Source organism: Colossoma macropomum, unplaced genomic scaffold, assembly GCF_904425465.1.
Source record: "Colossoma macropomum unplaced genomic scaffold, Colossoma_macropomum, whole genome shotgun sequence".
NCBI lineage: Eukaryota > Metazoa > Chordata > Actinopteri > Characiformes > Serrasalmidae > Colossoma > Colossoma macropomum.
This window is the reverse complement of record NW_023494806.1, coordinates 14145485-14164672: the sequence shown is the minus strand read 5'-3', so window position 1 is coordinate 14164672 and position 19188 is coordinate 14145485. Positions and strand designations below refer to the sequence as shown.

Here is a 19188-nt window from a genome sequence, read left to right as displayed (position 1 = left end):
CTTCACACAGCGCTGGATTTAAAACATGAAGCTCAGACTCACACAAACAAAAGTTGTTTTTTTTGCTTGAACTATTCATACTGTGTTTGGCTATTAGCGGAGTTTATGTAACTGAATTACTAGCTTTTATTTTTGAAATGACGCATGGAGCAGAGAAATTATAGCACTCCTGAAATGAACAGCTTAAGTATCTGAATGTCTGCAGTTGAGCTTGTGTTGGCCAAATGATCATTTCACCCTCAGCCCTTTTATCTGAATTTTCATAATTAAATCCGGCCACAGCGGGCACTGGAATGTAGGGCAGCAGCAGTGGCTGCCCATTAATCACCCTGTGAGGCTGCACTTCATGGAAACACAGTGTCAGGGAAAGCAAGCAACTTCAAATGGCTCCCGGTTACAGGGTGTTCAGCATTGTTTCAAGCTGTCACACAGCAAAATTACAAACAGCTGTTACCTTCAGATCAGGATGTATTTCATCATTTTATGATGGATTGTTCTTTTATCTTTGAGACTTAGGGCTGGAAACCTTTGGCATGATAGAGAGAAGCACATTAGCTCTTAAATATGTGGCTGCTCATACCACAGTTTGTTTGCAAACCGTCAAATTACATTACAAAATATGTAATATATATTAACATTCACCATCCTGCACATACTGCTATGTATTTACAGTTGTATGCAAAAGTTTGGGTGTCCCTGATCAAATTATTTGATGTATATGTGATATATTTTGATATGTTATCTGATGGATAAATCTGAGTTTGGCAGATGCCAGAAGAACCCTACCTACCAGAATGCATAGTGCCAACATTAAAGTTTGGTGGAGGAGGGATAATTGTTTGGGGTTGTTTTTCAGGGTTTGGGCTCGGCCCCTTAGTTTCGATGAAGGGTAATGTTAGTGCTTGCTGTGGAGGAACTCTAGTGGCCTGTGCAGAGCTTTGATTTCAACCCCACTGACTACCTTTGGGATGAATTAGAATGTTGATTGTGAGCCAGGCCTTTTCATCCAATACCAGTGCCTGACCTCACAAGTACTGTTTTTACTAAATGGGCATACATTCCCACAGATACACTCCAAATCTTGTGAAAAGCCTTCCCAGAAGAGCGGAGGCTGTAAAGAGCAGGTCAGCTCCATATTAATGTTTATGGTTTTGGAATGGGATGTCCAACAAGCTGATATAGGTGTGATAGTCAGATGTCCACATACTTTTGGTGTACCTTATATGTTTTAAAAATATTCAGACCCTGCTTCTTTATTTTGAGATGTTCAGTTTCCAATAGAAGAATAGCAGCTGCACATGAGCCTTATCAGTAATTATCAAACTGTTTTGGAAGTCAGGCCATGTAATGGTTAATGGTTCTACTGCATCAGAAATGGAATTACAGTTGTTGTCAATGTGCAGGCTAGCCTGTTAGATCAGAGAGTGCAAGAGGCCGTACATCTTCCTTCAGGTTCGGAGACTGACCAGTTTAGTGACCCTTATTTATTTTGCATTTCATATGGAACAACGTTAGACTTTTCACATTGTGCCATTGGCAAACACAGCAAACCGCAGTGTACTATAGGTCTAAATACGGTGCACATCCAGCTTTACTTAAGTCAGTGTCTCCGGTTGATGGAGAAAGTGGTGTTTGTTTTTCGTCAGGTCTGTTCACGTAAACATGCCAAAGAGGGATAGATTTGGGCTGGCTCAGCAGCCGCTGTGTTTGAGTGCCTGCAGCCGCTTCTTTGAGCCCGTGTAAATAAAGAGACTAAGAGTGCACGAGTGGGGTCCGGATATCACCTCTTGCAGATGGTGTTTGGTGTCTATAGCTCTTCGATTGTTGTCTATAGCTCTGCAGATTGTTTTGATGTAGGAATGCTTGAGTGTTCAGCTAGAACAACATCTCTGAAAGGCTTAAGAATCTCCTGTTTTGGTTAGTTCCTCAAGAATAATCTGACAGGATTGGTCTGTTTTTACAGTATATTGAGTTCCTCCATGAAGTTTTAACAATGTGAATCATATGTTTGTCAGTATTCCATAAACATTTCTCACACAGCTTTGTAACCCAGTTTCATGACAGTGAGAAATGTTCACTTCTGTTAGAATTTGTGCTGGGTTTGATCAAGTTCAGGGTTCATGGAGAGCATGTTCTGTTTCCTTAATGAGTAGGTGGTGTACGAGGTAGCGTTCAACAGTCCCCGCGGTGGCTATGTGGCCTTGGATGACATCACCTTTTCTCCCCAGTTCTGCCACTCTGAAACAGGTCAGTGCAGTCTTGTTTCATAAGGAGCAATAACGGGCCTTACGCAACTCTTCCCCATCTGAGACATCATAGTGCTGCTCTCTGAATGCAGCTTTCTTGTTTAACCTTTTGTGGTCATGTTCTCTTGTCAGCTGTGACTGTAGGAAAAAAAAGTTAGTAAGGACAGATCAAACACTACAAAACCAAAACAACACAAAGTACAATATCTAGTACAATGAATACATAATACACAAGAGGTTGCCAAGTTTGCTGAGGTGACTGGAGCAAGATGTTCAGGTGGTTGTAGTGAGATTTTCAGTTTTACCTGCGTAAGTGCATAGAGCCCATTTCCTATAATTTTGTCTGTTTGTAATGTTTATATGGCCATTGTCCAACATTTCTTTATCACTAACAATTAAGACTATTTAAGACTTTTGTAGAGATTTAATTCTGATATACACTATATAGACAAAAGTATTGGGACACATCTCTTAATCATTGAATTCAGGTGTTTCATTCAGTCCCATTACCACAGGTGTATAAAATGAGGCACCTAGCCATGCAGTCACTGAATTTGAGCATGGTACTGTAATAGGATGGCACCATTGCAACAGGTCAGTTTGCAAAATGTTTTCCCTCCTAGATTTTCGACAATCAAATGTGAGTGATATTATTGAAAAGTGGAAGCATTTAGGAATAACAGCAACACGTATAGTTACAGAGTTGGGTCGCCGAGTGCTGAGGTGCATAGTGCATAAAAGTCACCAACTCTGCTGACTCAGCAGCTGCAGAGTTCCAAACCTCCTCTGGCATTAACACCAGCACAACAACTGCACGCTGGGAGCTTTATGGCATGGGTTTCCATGGCCGAGCAGCTGCGTGCAAGCCTTACATCACCAAGCACAATACCAAGCGTCAAGAAATGTATTCTGTGGCATGACGAATCACGCTTCTCTATCTGGCAGTCTGATGGACGAGTCTGGGTTTGGCAAATGCCAGGAAGATGTCTGCCTGACTGCATTGTGCCAAGATTGGTGGAGGAGGGATAATGTGATTGGGTTGTTTATCAGGGGTTGGCTTAGGCCCCTTAGTTCCAGTGAAGGGAAATCTTAATGCTTCAGCATACCAAGACATTTTGGACACATGTATGCTTCCAACTTTGTGGGAACAGTTTGGGGAAGGATCTTTTCTGTTCCAGCATGACTGAGCCCCAGTGCACAAAGCAAGGTCCATAAAGGCATGGCTGGCTGAATTTGGTGTGGAAGAAGTTGACTGGCCCACACAGAGCCCTGACCTCAACCCCATCAAACACCTTTGGGATGAAATAGAATGGAGATTGTGAGCCAGGCCCTCTCGTCCAACATCAGTGTCTGACCTCACAAATGCTCTTCTAGATGAATGGGCAAAATTCCTACAGACACACTCCAACATCTTGTAGAAAGCTTCCCAGAAGAGTGGAAGCTGTTATGGCTGCAAAGGGAGGACCAACTCCATATTAATGCCTATGGATTTAGAATGGGATGCCATAAAAGCTCCTGTAGGTGTTATGTGTAGGTGTCCCAATACTTTTGTCCATATAGTCTGTGTAAATTACCTCTGTTCTAAGTTGCCGCTCTGTATTGCATCTCAAAGCAGTCTTGTCCAACAAAAATAGATGATGCTGTCAAAAGTTGACACGTTAACCATAAACTCACATGCAGAAGTTTGCACATGCACAGTGTAAGATTAAAGCTGCATATAGAGTTGATTCTCACCTGTGTAATTGTCAGGGTCATGCTGTCTGTATTTGTTTTAGAAAATGTGTAAATCATTTTGTGCATTAAATCACTAGAAAAAGGCACTGCCACTTGTTAATTAGCAAGTAAATTCTACAAGGAGGCATTTTTATAAAAGGAGAACAATGTGCTGTAGCGTTGGCAGCAGATGAAAAGAAGACATGCCATCATGCAGTAAGGACAAAAATAGCTGCTTGCACAGCTTGAGATCTTAAGAAAAGACAGAAAAGCATGAACACTATGAGAGTTGGCAACTTTGATACATATAAAGACAAAAAGAATCCAACATTTTTTAATGTTGACTGAATTCTATTAATGAATTCCAGTTATCCAGTGCATCACTTACAAAATCACAAATGTAAAAGGAAATAAACAGTACATTTCTTTAAGATCTGTATACCACTATTAAGACCTCCTGATAAAAGGAATTGTGTGGCTAAAAATCCAATTTAAACAGTTTTCCCCCTTATCCAAAATGTAGTCAGTCAGCCAAGATGTATTTGGTGTCTGAAGTTTGTTTCTTTAATTTTCCACTGGAGCCACGAGACTGATGTAGCTAACAAATGGAAGCTTATTAGCAGTTTTCAGCATTGTTCAAACTTCAAACTGCATATCTAAATCATTGCACACTTGCCTCAGACTATGTTGAGATGTACAGTAATGTGGTTACCGGCCCTGACTATTATATATAAAATGGATGGAGAAAATTTAAGCTGGTGCAGTGTCTAAAATTTAGTGGTGTTTAGTGATGAGGTTGCAGATTGCAACCAACTGAACACCCCTCCTTCATCCCTCCCTTTCCAGCCATGTAGTAGAACCTACGGTGGCCGTGCTATTCTGCTGTTACCTGTCACAATTTCATTTTGCTTCTTCATGTTTTCACTTCTTTGATAACAAGAATTCACCCTCCCTTGCTTTTGTGTGTGTTAAATAACAAGTAAGATCCTCCCTTTTTCAAAATTTGGGTTCTCAGACTTCCCACAACACAGAATGGTTAGCTAGCACCGGCAGCAACCACTGATTCTTCTCCTCTCTGCGTCTTCAACTGGTGCTATAGCACCACCAAATTCAAGCTGCCGCTTCAACGTAAAAACGTGAATTGGTTTATTTGGTTGGTTTATCCGTTCTGGGCTACTGGAGAAACATGGTGGCCTCTGTTAGAAGAGGACCCGCTCCTCGTGTAGGTATGAAGGGCTCATTCTAAGCTAACAAAAACACAATGATTCATTGATATAGGTTATTATTCACTAATGAAAACATGGTTTTGTATACTAGATTCCATTTTTGCCAATAGATCCCCCTAAATCTTACACACTGCACCTTTAAGCTGGGTGCTACCTTTTTTAGCCATGTGATGTACTTTTGACCATTTTTATAAGAAACAATGCATCATACAGTGTCAGAAATCACATATGCAAGTCTATTTGAGATTAGCAAGTTGCTGTAGTTTGAAATAACTGTTGTTATTTACACATGCAGTTTGTACAACGCTTACACATAGTTGTACGTTCCATTAATTGTTAGCTACTAGTCTTCTCTGCTGAAAAAACAGCATAGATCAGTATGGGTTTAAGCTGGTTTTTCTGGTCTGGTGCTGGTTTAGCTGGTCACCCAGCAGGGTCATGCTGGTTGATCAGCATCCATAACAAAAACATATGCTGTTTTTTTTGGTGACTAACTATGCTTCTCTGTGCTGGTTTTTCTAGCAGGGTTGTAGCTCCAGTTCAAAACTAAACAAGCAAACCAAACCTCGCTTGGCTGGTTTTGAAATTAACCGAACCATCACCCAGATGTCCGGATTCTCTTTACCACAGATCTACCTTAATTTTCACTCTCTTCTGAATTGTTCTGATCCTAAAAATAATGTGAATCTGTCTAAACTGTCAAGTTTATTAACCTGACGAAAAGAACCCTGTGGTGAGATCATGTAGCTCTTTATCTTCTGATCAGTTAATGTTCTGTTGTATTTGTTCTCGCGCCAGCAGTGTTCTTTCTGTCTGCCTCTGGATTTAAGACTTAGGAGAAGGAGTCGAATTGTCTGCAAATTGAACTACATAAACAAAACTTAGCCCACATATGTAGGATATATGGAAAGATTCTGCACTATTTTTTTCCAGTTCAACAGCCACAATTAGAGATTCCTTGTGCTCAGCACTTTTTTGACAGATATTATGCTCTTAAGAATGTTCCAGTCCATTTGGCTGATGTTAATGCTGTGTGTTTTGTTTCTGCGGCATTACCTCAGAACCCACCTTTGACCCCTCCGTGGCTAACTGTGACTTTGAGGAGAGTCTGTGTCAGTACTACCAGGAGCGTGTAGGAGGGGCTGTCTGGAACAGAGTCTCTCTGAGACCAAACATCTACAGGATTGGAGACCACACTACAGGCTCTGGTATATGTCTCTGTAACACTCACTGTCTATCTTACAAACTCTCATCTTTTAATGCTGCGGAAATGTCATTGCTTTCTTTGAATTTGACTCTCAGAAGTTGCATTTATCGCTGGTGAAATCAAAAGCTTTTTGGATTTTTGATTAAGGTTATCAAACAATTAAAATAATTAGGCACGATTAAGTGCAACATACTTTAGTGATAAACAAATTCACAGTATGGCAGTAGCTGGAAGGAAGACAGCCATCAGTGCAATCTGGCAGCTGCATTTGAACAAGCAGCATGCAAGCAGCTGGTCTTCAGGCTGGAACCATGGTTGGTTCAAAAGTTCAAACTAGGACACTCGGGTAACCACATTGAAAGCTTAGTGGTGTTAATAATTTTTCACATTAGTGGGTTTATAATGTATTGACTTCAGCACCACTAAATCTTATATCAATTATTCACCCAGAGCTTATTAAAATAACAGAAACATCCAAGTTCTACACTTTAATTTTATACCACATTTGTAAATGAATGCAAAGATGTTTATGATTATTTGAATTTGAACTGTATGAAAAGTCACACTTTTTTTTTATAAAAAAACGTACATTTTTGACAGGTTTTTTGGTATTTTGTGGTACCTAAACAATCAGGAAAAAGTGCAGACACAAATCTGCCCGAATCTTACCATTGATTAGGGGTGTTGATGGATAAAGCAGTAACAAAATACAATATGAATACTTACGGCATGTTCAGTAATAACAATGATTGATGTTTGATAATAAACAATTCTTCTGCCCAGAAATGTAGTTCAGTAACATATGATGTAAATCAAACGTAGCCCTACAGCAAACTGACAATGATAACTATGATTAAGAGACCCTTATAGGTCCCACAATGGGGAAATTTCACCACCGCAATCTAACCCATCCATGCAGTGAAACACCACATAGACACTAGTGAAGACACATACCAGGGGGCAGTGAGCATATAAAGAACCATGAACACTCAAAGAACTCTTTGCATGATTAAATGGTACTTTGCATCATGAAAGTGTTCTTCAGATTGATGGAGAATGTGCTTTAGATGGTTCTATATAGAGCCTTTTTGAAAAAGGTTCAAAGGAATTTCTGTATAGCACCCAAAAGGGTTCTTCTGTTGTTACAAGGTTGACTTTTTAAGGTGCTATATAGAACCTTTTTTAAAAAGGTACTAAATAAAACCATCTACAGCACATTTTAAGTACTTTTTTATGATGCAAAGAACCTTTTAATCATGCAGAGGGTTCTTTGAGTGTTCATGGTTCTTTATAGAACCATTTTCTTTACTAAAGAACCATCTTTTTTCAGAGTGTAGGGGATATTTGATATCTGCTGTGAAATGCTGATTATTTTTGAGAAATTTGAGTTGACTTTATGCACCAAGTCAGGCAGTATCTCCTATAGTGATGACAAACATTTGGCTTGGTGGAGAAAATGCTAGCCTGCATCATTCATATTTAATCTCTCCCGATCCATATTTTATGGACATACATATAAAATGAGAATCAAAATGACCAGTAGGGAGGTTTTAAATGTGAAGCCTTTGAAAATCTTTCAAAACGCTTTGATGGACCTCATTTTATATTAATAGTCTGAATTTAAATGCTACACCCCTGGGCAGGGAGGCTGAATGCATATTTGGCTTTTAAGGCCACACTTAAAGAGTAGAAAACTCTCAATTGCAAATGCTCCCCTGACAGTGGAGCTTATCCTTATTCTGGGGTTAATCAGTATCCAGATGTTGAAAACGGAAATGTTGAAGACCACAAAGGTTTTTCTCAATGTTCCAATTTTGTCTCCTCGTGGCTCAGGGTCCTTCCTCATGGCCAACACTCGTTTTACCTCACGTCCGGGCTACGTGGGCCGTCTGCATGGACCACACTTGCCGGGAAACCACAAGTACTGCCTCAGGTTCTACTACGCCCTGCATGGCTTCAGGAAGATTGACAATGCTCTGGCCCTTTACATCTACGATGAGAAGAACGTTGCTCAGGAGAAGATCTGGACTGTGTCCGAGGGATCCAGAGACGTGTGGACGGAGGTGGAGGTTACCTATCAGAAACCCATGTCCACTAAGGTAGTGCTCATATTCTGAGAATATGACTGTATTTTTCAATAAACTGTTGGCTTTATTCTGATTTCTCTGATATAAAATTGGCCCAGCTGATATGTTGTTTGGCTGATAAAATGAGCTGATACTGATGTAAGATTATATGAAATCATAAACACTGATGTTTATATAGCTCCCCTCTACTATGAGCAGAAGGGCTAAACTGGCAGCAGCCAATTTATTTTCACTCTTATTAGCAGTACAGACTGAACTGGTAAAATGAAAACAAAAATAATCTTCCACAGAAGTAAAATACACAAAAAGAATTCTAGGTAGGTTCGTCCTCAGTGCTACAATTTATATTAATCAAGACTTTGTGAGTTTCTGCTGTTTGTTTAGGAAATTTGACAGTTCTGATCTGACGATATCTGACCATTCACAGTCATACTAAACAAAAATATAAATTTAGCGCTGTTTAACCAGAATTATTCAGGTCTGTTTAATATTTTGCCATTTAAAAATACATAAACCAACACTGTATTGATGGTTAGCTTCATTTTTTATAGTTCCTTATAATCTGTATTAGTATCAGTGACAACATTTTCATATCAGTCAGACCCTGATATGACCCTAATATGAAATACGTATTACTTCTGAGAAGGCCAGTATATAGGAAGCTGATTCAGCTCAACAAGTCTGTATAAAAGCATCATTTCATTTTTTAGAATAAGTAACCAAAAATCAACCCCATTTAACAGAGTTTTCTGAAGACAAATTCACTCTTTTTATTCTATACATACAGCGTTAGCATTTCAGTGCTGACTGTGGGAGTTAAAGGGGAATTTATGATGACTGATGAAAGCTGTATGTTAACATGGTAGTAGATTTTGAGTGGATTTTAAAGCTGATGAAAGTACAGAAACAATGAAAATCTGTGGTGCTTCAGACACATTGGTATCGTTTTCAAAATAAGATAAGGGGCAGTGCGTCATTGCTGACTCTGGGGCAACTGCAAGAAATCTTTAAAAAGACTTACAAGGAATGCTTGTCATAAGCCTGATGATTCAAGAGGTTAACAGTGAATAATTCTAGAAGGAGATCTTAATAGTATAGTGAAAACCTCCTGGTTCAAAACAAGACCAAATATAGACTGTAACTGGAGTTTTTCTCGCACAAGGAAAATGAAGGTAGTGAAGTGTTTCTCCTTCTGAGGCTCTTGAAGAGGAAGAAGATGGCCTTGATGAGTTCAATGAGTGTCGTAACATGTTTCCAAAAACGTTTAACCCTTAGAAGTGGAGAGTTACTGTTGTCATTGTGTTAAACAGCTTACTCACATGATATAATTATTTAACTGTAGTTACATAATTAATCACATATTTGGTTGCATAATACAATCTTTTGTATTCAGATCTGAACTTTAGTTTTTTTTTATCTAGATGTCAAAAAATGACAAAAAACATGGCAATAATGTATGGCACACAACAATAACTTGTAAGGGGAAAAAATACTGTTATATACTGTTGTATATCTTCAATGTATGTTTACTGTCCATACTAACACTAGCATCACAGTGGGCCTTCTTGGCTTTTTCCAACATATGAAAGATGTTTTATTACTTGGTTATCGCTGCTTGTCAGAGAGTGAGGTGATTACACCACTGTGTAAGTCTGCCGTGTTATGATAGACTCTCATCTCTTCTCCTTCCAGACAGTGTTTGTCAGCATTTGCAGAAACCTCTGGGACTGTGGGCTTGTAGCTCTTGATGACATCACAGTGACGCTAGGAGACTGCCGTGTAACTGCAGGTGAAACTCTATAGTACATGGACAGATGTGGACATTCTTATTCGTGAAGTCTTCCAATGTGTTTCTCACATGCAAATACGTATTTGGTAAAGATGTAATCATGCTACCTATGTGCAAGAAAATCAGTCCACACATAGTTACTACATGCAAACCTCAATTCCAAAAAAGTTGGGACAGTACATGAAATGCAAGTAAAACCGTGAGACAGTGATTTGTAAGTGTACTTGTATTTAAGACCTGTATTTAAATGAAAACAGTACAAAGACAAGAAAAAAGTTTGGGACGGGGCAGTTTAAGACTAGGAACATTGTGATGTAATCATGCTTGGAAATGTGTCAAGACTCACCACTTGTGATTGATCCAACAGTTTAAAAACAGCGTTCACCAACGATTGCAAGAATTTTAGATATTTTACCTTCTATAGTTCATGAAATCATCACAACCACAACTGAATGTGACTTTCAATTCATCACACAGCACTGCATTAAAAACTGGCATGCTTCTGTGATAGGAATCACCACATGAAAGTACTTTGGCAAACCGTTGTCAGTAAACACTGTTCATCATTGCGTCCACAAATTCAAGTAAAGACTACTGTACATGGCAGAAGCCATTTGTCAACAACATCCAGAAATGCCACTGACTTCTCTGGGCTTGACCTCATCTGAAATAGACTGATGCACAGTGGAAACGTATTGTGGGTCAGCCTTTCAGATTGTTTTAGGGAAATGATGGAAGTCATTTTCTCCGGTCCAAAGAAGTAAAAGAGCATCCAGATTGTTACCAGCATAAAGTTTAATAGCCAGGGTCTATCGTGGGTCTGTCACTTTTTTCATGCTTATTTAAACATGACAGTGGCAAGCCACATTCTGCACGTTAGAACAGAATGGCTGTATAATCAGAAAGTGTGGGTGCTAAAATTGCTTGTTTGAATTCCAGACCTGTCCTCCCACTGAAAAAGTGGGGGGCACATTATGAAGTGTAAAAGATGTCAACGAGGCCCTGTACAGTTGCTGAAGACTTAAAAAAAAAAATGGATCAGTTGGTGTCCTTGATCCCAAAATGATTATTAAGTGTTGTTAAAAGGAAAGATGATGTAACACTCCTGTCACAACGTTTTTTGGAACATGTTGTAGACATAAAGTTTGAAATAAACGTTTATACAACCTTGTTTCCAAAAAAGTTGGGACTCTGTGTAAAATGTAAATAAAAACTGAATGCAATGATGTGCATATCATTTAAACCATATATTTATTTGAAAATAGTACAAAGACAAGATATCAAATGTTGAAACTGAGAAATTGTATTATTTTTTTAAAAATATATGTCCATTTTAAATTTAATACCAGCAACATGTTTCAAAAAGGCTGGGATAGGGCAACAAAAGACTGATAAAGTTGTGTAAAAAAAAAAAAGAAACACCTGGTGGTTAATAGACAACAGGTCAGTAACATGACTGGATATGAAAAGAGCATCCCAGAGAGGCTTTCAGAAGTAAAGATTAGGAGGAGTTCACTACTCTGTAAAAAATAGCACAGGCAAATAATGCAACAATTCAATAATAATGTTTCTCAACATAAATAGCAAAGAACTTGGGGATTTCATCATCTACGGTACATAATATCATTTAAAAGATTCAGAGAATCCAGAGAAATCTCTTTATGCAAGGGACAAGGCCAAAAACCAGTATTGGCATGCTGTGATCTTTGGGCCTTTAGGCAGCACTGCATTAAAAACAGACATGATTCTGTAGTGGAAATCACTGCATGGGCTCAGAAACACTTCTGAAAACCACTGTTGGTGAATGTAGTTCGTCACTGCATCCACTAATGCAAGTTAAGACTGTACCATGCAAAGAAGAAACCATATATAAACAGGATCCAGAAATGCTGCCGCCTTCTCTGGGCCCGAGCTCATTTAAGATGGACTGGAAAAGCACAGTGGAAAAGTGTCCTGTGGTCTGACGAATTTAAAATTCTTTTTGGAAATCATGGCTACTGCATCCTCCAGGCCAAAGAGGAAAGAGACCATCCAGTTTGTTATCAGCGCACAGTTTAAAAGCCAGCATCTGTGATGGTACAGGGGTGCTTTAGTGCACATCTGTGAAGGCTTCATTAATGCTGAGCGATATATATACGGTTTTTGGAGCAACATATGCTGCCATTCAGACGACGTCTTTATCATGGAAGGCCTTGCTTATTTCAGCAAGACAATGCCAAACCACATGCTGCATAAATTACAACAAGACAGAAATAGAGTCTGAACTGGCCTGCCTGCAGCCCAGACCTGTCATTCACTGAAAACATTTGGTACATTTTGAAGCAGAAAATACGCCAAAGGAGCGCCTGAATTATTGAGCAGCTGAAATCCAATATCAAGCAAGAATGGAAAAACATTTCACTTTCAAAACTACAGTAATTGGTCTCCTCAATTCCCAAATACTTACAGTGTTGTTAAAAGAAGAGATGATGTGACACAGTGGTAAACATGCCCCCGTCCCAGCATTTTTGGAATGTGTTGCTGGCATCAAATTCAAAATGGGTATAAACTTTTCAGTTTCAACATTTGATATGTTGTATTTGTACTATTTTCAGTTAAATTTACAGTTTACATAATTGGCACACTATTGCGCTCTTTTTTACTTGCATTTTACACAGCACCCAAACTTTTTCGGAAACAGGGTTGTATACAAAAAAGCTCAAAAGGTAAATACTGTATGTCAAATATCATGTTTTGAACTGTTTTTAGTTTAATACAGAATTGAGATTTGTATAAACCACATTATATTTTGTTGCAATACCAGAATTTTGACTTTGATACTAAAGTGTGGTATCACAGTGATCAACACCAAAATGGCACTTTGTCAACAAATGAAAACGGTTGTTATAATTTGAGCATTGCCCATTGGGAGGAGAGCAGTGTTTAAAACCTATATAAAATTGGTTACCTTTTGTTTATTGCTGTTATTGAAAAAAGCTCTTCACTTGTAAGGAACACATCTCTGCCCATTTATTAGCATGTGCTAATAGGCAAAATGCAATGTCAGTGTAGTGTTAACTTATTTAAATCTTACTATGTTATAGTGTTGAAAGAGCACTTTTAATACATCATGCACAGAATGAGTTTTATTAATGAGTTTTATGGACAGTTAGCACTGACAAACAGCTGATGAGATCTACATGAGCAGGGGTTAAACTGGATTGAGCTGCGCTCTTTCGGTGGTAAAAATAGATCACAGGACTGTTTGGTTTCAGACCAGCCCTAAGTGGGGAGCATAAGTGTCAAATAACCCTCATTGTTTATAGCTGTGTAAAAAGAGTTCTGTTTATGAGTGTGATTTTAGAGATAACATGGTCATGGACACAGCTGCTTAGGCCTAGTGAATTAAACACACAGCAAGTGAACGGTTTGTTGAGAAATATACATACTTCTCTGCAAAAACGTACTTAGAATAACTGTCTATCCATTGGCCTGCTGTTTGTAGAAATGATTGTAGGTTAGAAACCAGGCCGAGACTTGTCAATTTTTAAATAACTGCCGTTTATGGACATAGCTGTGCAAAAAACATCCGCTTTTGTGAACATAGAAATTAAATGGGCAGTGCCCATTGCAGCGGGCAGAAATAGATGCAATTTAACCACTTTACTCTCTGAAATGCACATAAGAAAAGGAAAATGGAAAATGGAAAAGCTTGTATATCTCAAGTAACCCAAAAAACATCCAAAGTAGGTTACAATGTGGCTGTCCGAGACTTTACTATAACATACCCAATCCTTTTGTTTACTGAAGAGTCTCGTTTTTAATGACAGAGCCCATGTGCTGTGGTTTCAGGGCCGCTGCGACCACCTCCAGGACACTGCTACTTCGAGACAGGAGACTGTGGTTATACTCAGGAGAAAAAGAGTAAGAAAGGACACTGGTTACGCATCAGGGGACAAACGCCCACCTCCTACACAGGGCCCAGGGGGGACCACACCTTAGGGGTAGGTGAGTCAACAACGTGCTCATGCTTCTTAATGCAGGCTAGCAAGCTCTGTTCTGCCTTTTTATTGTCTTTTAGTCATACATATGGTTTGTTTTACATAATTATTTAAATGTAATAATCACATAATTAATTCCATAGTACTATAGAGCAGAGCACAACTTAACACGTTTTTGTTTTTTGCAAAATGATTTTAAAAGTATGTGTGTTTTTTTTTTTTTGCAAGCAACTTGTACATCTCTGCTACATATGAAATATAAACTTTGTTTCCATTCATGAATAGCTCAAATGTTACAACCTACCCCATGGATGGATACTGAGGCGCTAAAACGTCTAGTAAATCAATGTAAAATATAATTCATTTAATACAGTTCTGTGTTATCTGAACCAAACAAGCTTTCCAATCCAAATAATATTTCATTAAAATGTATATAATTAGTGAGCATTATTTTTGACCACAAACAGATACCATAAACTAGCTCAGTTTGCCAAGAAAACTGTGAACCTGGCATCCCTGACGGTGGGTGTGACTCTACATAACAACCTCATCTGTAGGTGTGCATACTCTGCCCTGGTCATAACTTGTTTGTATGACATAAAGAACTCTCATAGTGTGTAAATCTCACATATGGATGGAAAGAAAATATTGATAATAGACATCTTAACACATCCAAAGGGGATGGTCATTTTATAAAGGATTTGTTTTTGTCCTTTTTTTGGCCAGGGGAATGGCATCCCCTCACATCCCCCTTCAAATCAAGCCCTGACTGTCTTCTGCACAAAAAATGTGTTTCATTTGTTGCAGCGTATTACAAAAATGCTCATTCAATGCTAGACAACTGACAACCAGTTTGACACATTTTAACCATTTCTATTTGCGTCAGTGTAACACAAAGGCAGCATTTTCTGTTAGCATGCTGACTAACACTACGCTCTGCTGTTGTCGTGTCTCTAAGGGTACTTTATGTACATCGAGGCGTCCCACATGTTGCCCGGTCAGTCGACACGGCTGCTGTCCCCAGAGCTGCGCGGGTCAGTAGGGCCACAGTGCCTGACCTTCTTCTATCACATGTACGGCTCAGGCACGGGCACCCTGAGCCTTCTGCTGCAGCGTGGCGATAGCCTGAAGGAGAGGCTGCTCTGGAGGAGACAGGGAGAGCAGAGTATCTCCTGGATGAAGGCCACGGTGGATTATGACTGTTCAACCAGGCACAAGGCATGTACCCATGCACACCCACACGACCCAAAACTTTCTGATGGTCCGTTGATCACATTAGACATTAAAGTGGTCACATATTAAGAGATCAAAGTAAGAGGGAACAAATAAACTCTTTAATGTTGGACTCATGCTCTTTGAACCTGATCTCTGCACTGTTTTGAACAGCGCTGAATTGCGTTAGTAGTTTGAGGTGTCTGTTTTTCTTTGCTTTCTTTTTGGCAGATTATATTTGAAGTCATCAGGGGCCCTTCAATAAGAAGTGATATCGCTATTGATGACGTTGTGTTCGAAAAGGGACCATGCAAAGGTGCGTATGACAAAACATTTATTCCGTCACACCTGTGGAATCTGGTTAGGATGGAAATTCCTTTTAATTTTGGTAAAAATGAACAAATATTTAGTTCATGTTTTAAATCCGAAAAATAACATGCCCCTTTCCATACGGTGGCTGAGGGCCTTTAACCTGAAGCTTTAGCATTAGCTACAAAACATTTGCTAAGTTAGCCTAGTATAATTATAGTAGACTTAATGCTAGTTGATGTTGCTACAAAACTTCAGCCTCATGGTTATTGTATAATAATGAGTAAATATTCAGTTAATATTTTATATAAAGACAGATTGAACCTAAAATGTAATGTCCCATGCATACAGTGGCTGAGAGCCTTCAGCCTTCAGCTGAAAACAGTTGCTATGTTAGTCTAGTATGATTATAGTACACTTCAACCTTAATGTTGCCAAAAAAATATTTTTATAAAAATTAATACATGTTCAGTTATATTTTAATATTTTAAATAAAGATGGATTGAACCCAAGTGTAACATGTCCCTTTCCATACGGTGTCTGAGAGTCTAAAGATATTGAAAAAAGCTTCATCCTCATGATATCAGAGAAGAAAAAGTTAACGGTTTAGCTTTATAAATAATACGTAAGGTCAGAAAAACTGTATGTTCAAGGATTTGTCTAAAAAAAGGCCTGTCAGACAACTACAAACATTCACATATTACCCACATTTTCACTGGTTACCTGTCTCTTCCCATATTAAACACACAATCCACTTTCTCACATTTAAAGTCCTACATGGTCTTGATCCTGTTTAACCTTCTGAGCCGATTTATCTTCATATCCCTTTATATTCCGCACTCAGATCCTCTGGCCATAATCTGCTTGTCATACCTCGTAGTAGGCTTTCCTCTATGGGTGGCAGGGCATTTAGTTCAGTTGCTCCCAAACACTCGAATACACTCCCCCGTGCTGTCAGTGTCTTCTGTTTCATCCTTCAGATCTCAACTGAACACCTCTTCACTCCAGACAGGCACTATATAAATGGAACAAATAAATAAACAAATAAATGAAATTTAAAATGCAATGCTAGATACAACTAATAAACTACACACTGTAAAAATTCTTTTTTTTTTTTTTTTTCCGAATTTTGCAAAAAATCAATTTTTGAATTAACCTAACTTGAGGGCATGGAAGTAAGTTGCCTCACAATTTTCATTGTCATTTTTTGCAGTGTGGACTATTAAGGACAGTATCAATTAAGCATAAAAAGCTCTTTGGCTTCTAGATGCGGTTGGGATTGAGGAGTTTGTGCCTGTTAAAAATGATTGTGCAGTACTTTTGCTTCAGTTCAGACTAAAAACACTAGATTTAATCTAAGTGAATCCCACGTTACATTTTTTCATTGGTTACATGGGGAGATTTACAACCTCGAAAGGGGAGTGTAGTTATTCATGTCCTATGTTGTCCCTTTCCACAGCTGATACAATAACTTCTTTCATACTGCAGCATCCTGTGTGTGTGTTGAGTTAGGTAGCTGCTTAGACCCTGGGCGCTAGCAGCTGCAGCACTAGAGAGCGATTTCCTGTGCTGGAGCATACGCAGAGCTGGAGTTCTCCGGTCAGCTTAGAGAGCTTTAACTGTTGCTGTAGTTACCTGAGTTTGAGGTGCCAGTGGATCATTCCAGTTATTCAGTGTCAGAATTCATTTTTGTATTAGTTAGCCACGTCCAGCAACAGTGGTGTCAGAAACAGGCTGGTGAAACTTTCATGCAACTAGTTGCATGTTGTAAATGTTGTTATAAGCAGCTGTTAACTGGCTACTTTAACCAACTATTCTCATGCTTGTTGTCATGGCTCAGATAACTGACTGCCCAAAAACTTTCTTGTCCAATTAGATGCAGTAAAATAATTATAAAATTATGTAATTTGATGTGATTATCTGTTTTACAAAGTTGAGATGCTTGCAATTGTTGCAGCTGAGTTTCAAGTGAGTGGCAACTGAAGTGGAATTTCATTTCATGTTGGTTTCAGGCAACTAAAGTTGCATGTAAGTTTCATTAGAAAGTAAAGTCAGCATTAGAATTGGAGCACTTGTACATACTATTTTATTGTCTGATTTTTTAGAATTTTTTTCTCCCAATTACATATCCAATTACAATCAAGTTAGGTCTCCCCATCACACAGTGCTACCAAGCTAGGAGGGTGAAGGCTAACATTTTCTTGTTTTTGAACTGCCACTAAATGTTATTGGCCAGTTCAAGACGCTTGGAGGAGAACACTAACAAGGGCTAAACAATTTGGGTGAAATATCTAAATGCAATTTTTTGGACTAATATGACGATTGTAATTTTAATGCGATTATTTTCTATAAATCAAGAACCTTTTTTGCGCAAAAGACCACCATATTTGGTTTTTCGGGCTTGGAGGTTTAAATGCTGAATGTAGACTGATGGTTCATAAGCTCTGCATTCTTAGGTTAAATTTCCCCACCTAAAACTTGGTGGGACAGTGTTGAATAATTTGGATATAATAAAAATTGCAGCGACTGCAGTTTGAAAATCACACTCTAATTGTGAGTTCAGTAGAAAAATGATTAATCATTCAGTCCTAACACGAACTACCATTTCTGTCATATAAGATAAGATTATCCTTTATTACTCCCACAATGGGCCTTCCGCCCAGTGACAGCTGGGATAGGCTCCAGCACCCCACCGTGACCCAGAAGGATAAGCGGTTTAGATGATGTGTGTGTGTGTGTGTGTGTGTGTGTGTGTGTGTGTGTGTGTGTGTGTGTGTATGTATGTGTATGTGTATGTGTGTGTGTGTGTGTGTGTGTGTGTGTGTGTGTGTGTGTGTGTGTGTATGTACGTGTGTGTATGTGTGTGTGGTCCCACAACGAAATTCACAGTGCTACAGCAGCAAAGGATAGTAAGGCACTCAAGAAAAGAAGTAACAAGAAGAGAATTAACAAATAAAGTAACTAATCTTGTTAATTACTTAACATGGTTACAGTTTATTAAGTCTTACTGTATAGACAATATTTATAGTACTAAAGATAAAGAAATCTAAACTCTGTCCTTCACAAAATTAACAATATAAACATTATAAATAGAAAAGCAAAAAAAATCTTGACACCATAAGAATATTTTACACGTATTGCACATGGAATATTGCACATGAAGTACTGATTACATTGCACATGGGCGTGCTGATGAATAACAGACACCTGCTATGGTTAGCATCAGCCATCCGTGTCCATACACTTGGCTGTGGCATCACTGAGGAACTTATAATCTCCTGACAGTAGACTCATTGCCAGCACTTTCAGAATTTTTTAAATTATAAAATTTTTCTAATGTCCTACATTGTTCTTGCATTTGATTTTTGAGGTCCACTTATAACATTGGTGTGGGTATATACCAAAAACTAGATTAGATT

The 19188-nt window shown here is 38.7% G+C and overlaps 1 protein-coding gene across 2 annotated transcripts in view; it reads left to right on the top strand.

Annotated features, from left to right (window-relative positions):
- The window catches only part of mamdc2a (MAM domain containing 2a), a 36159-nt gene that overhangs the window by 15837 nt on the left and 1134 nt on the right, over positions 1-19188 (top strand). Inside the window, exons 7-13 of one of the 2 annotated variants that reach the window (XM_036598983.1) lie at positions 2154-2247; positions 6247-6393; positions 8226-8491; positions 10172-10268; positions 14100-14255; positions 15207-15466; positions 15692-15776. In XM_036598983.1, coding sequence (XP_036454876.1) covers positions 2154-2247; positions 6247-6393; positions 8226-8491; positions 10172-10268; positions 14100-14255; positions 15207-15466; positions 15692-15776 — 1105 coding nt within the window. Of the gene's footprint in view, positions 1-2153; positions 2248-6246; positions 6394-8225; positions 8492-10171; positions 10269-14099; positions 14256-15206; positions 15467-15691; positions 15777-19188 lie in introns of those variants that run through there. The other variant, XM_036598984.1, reaches the window with a different exon arrangement.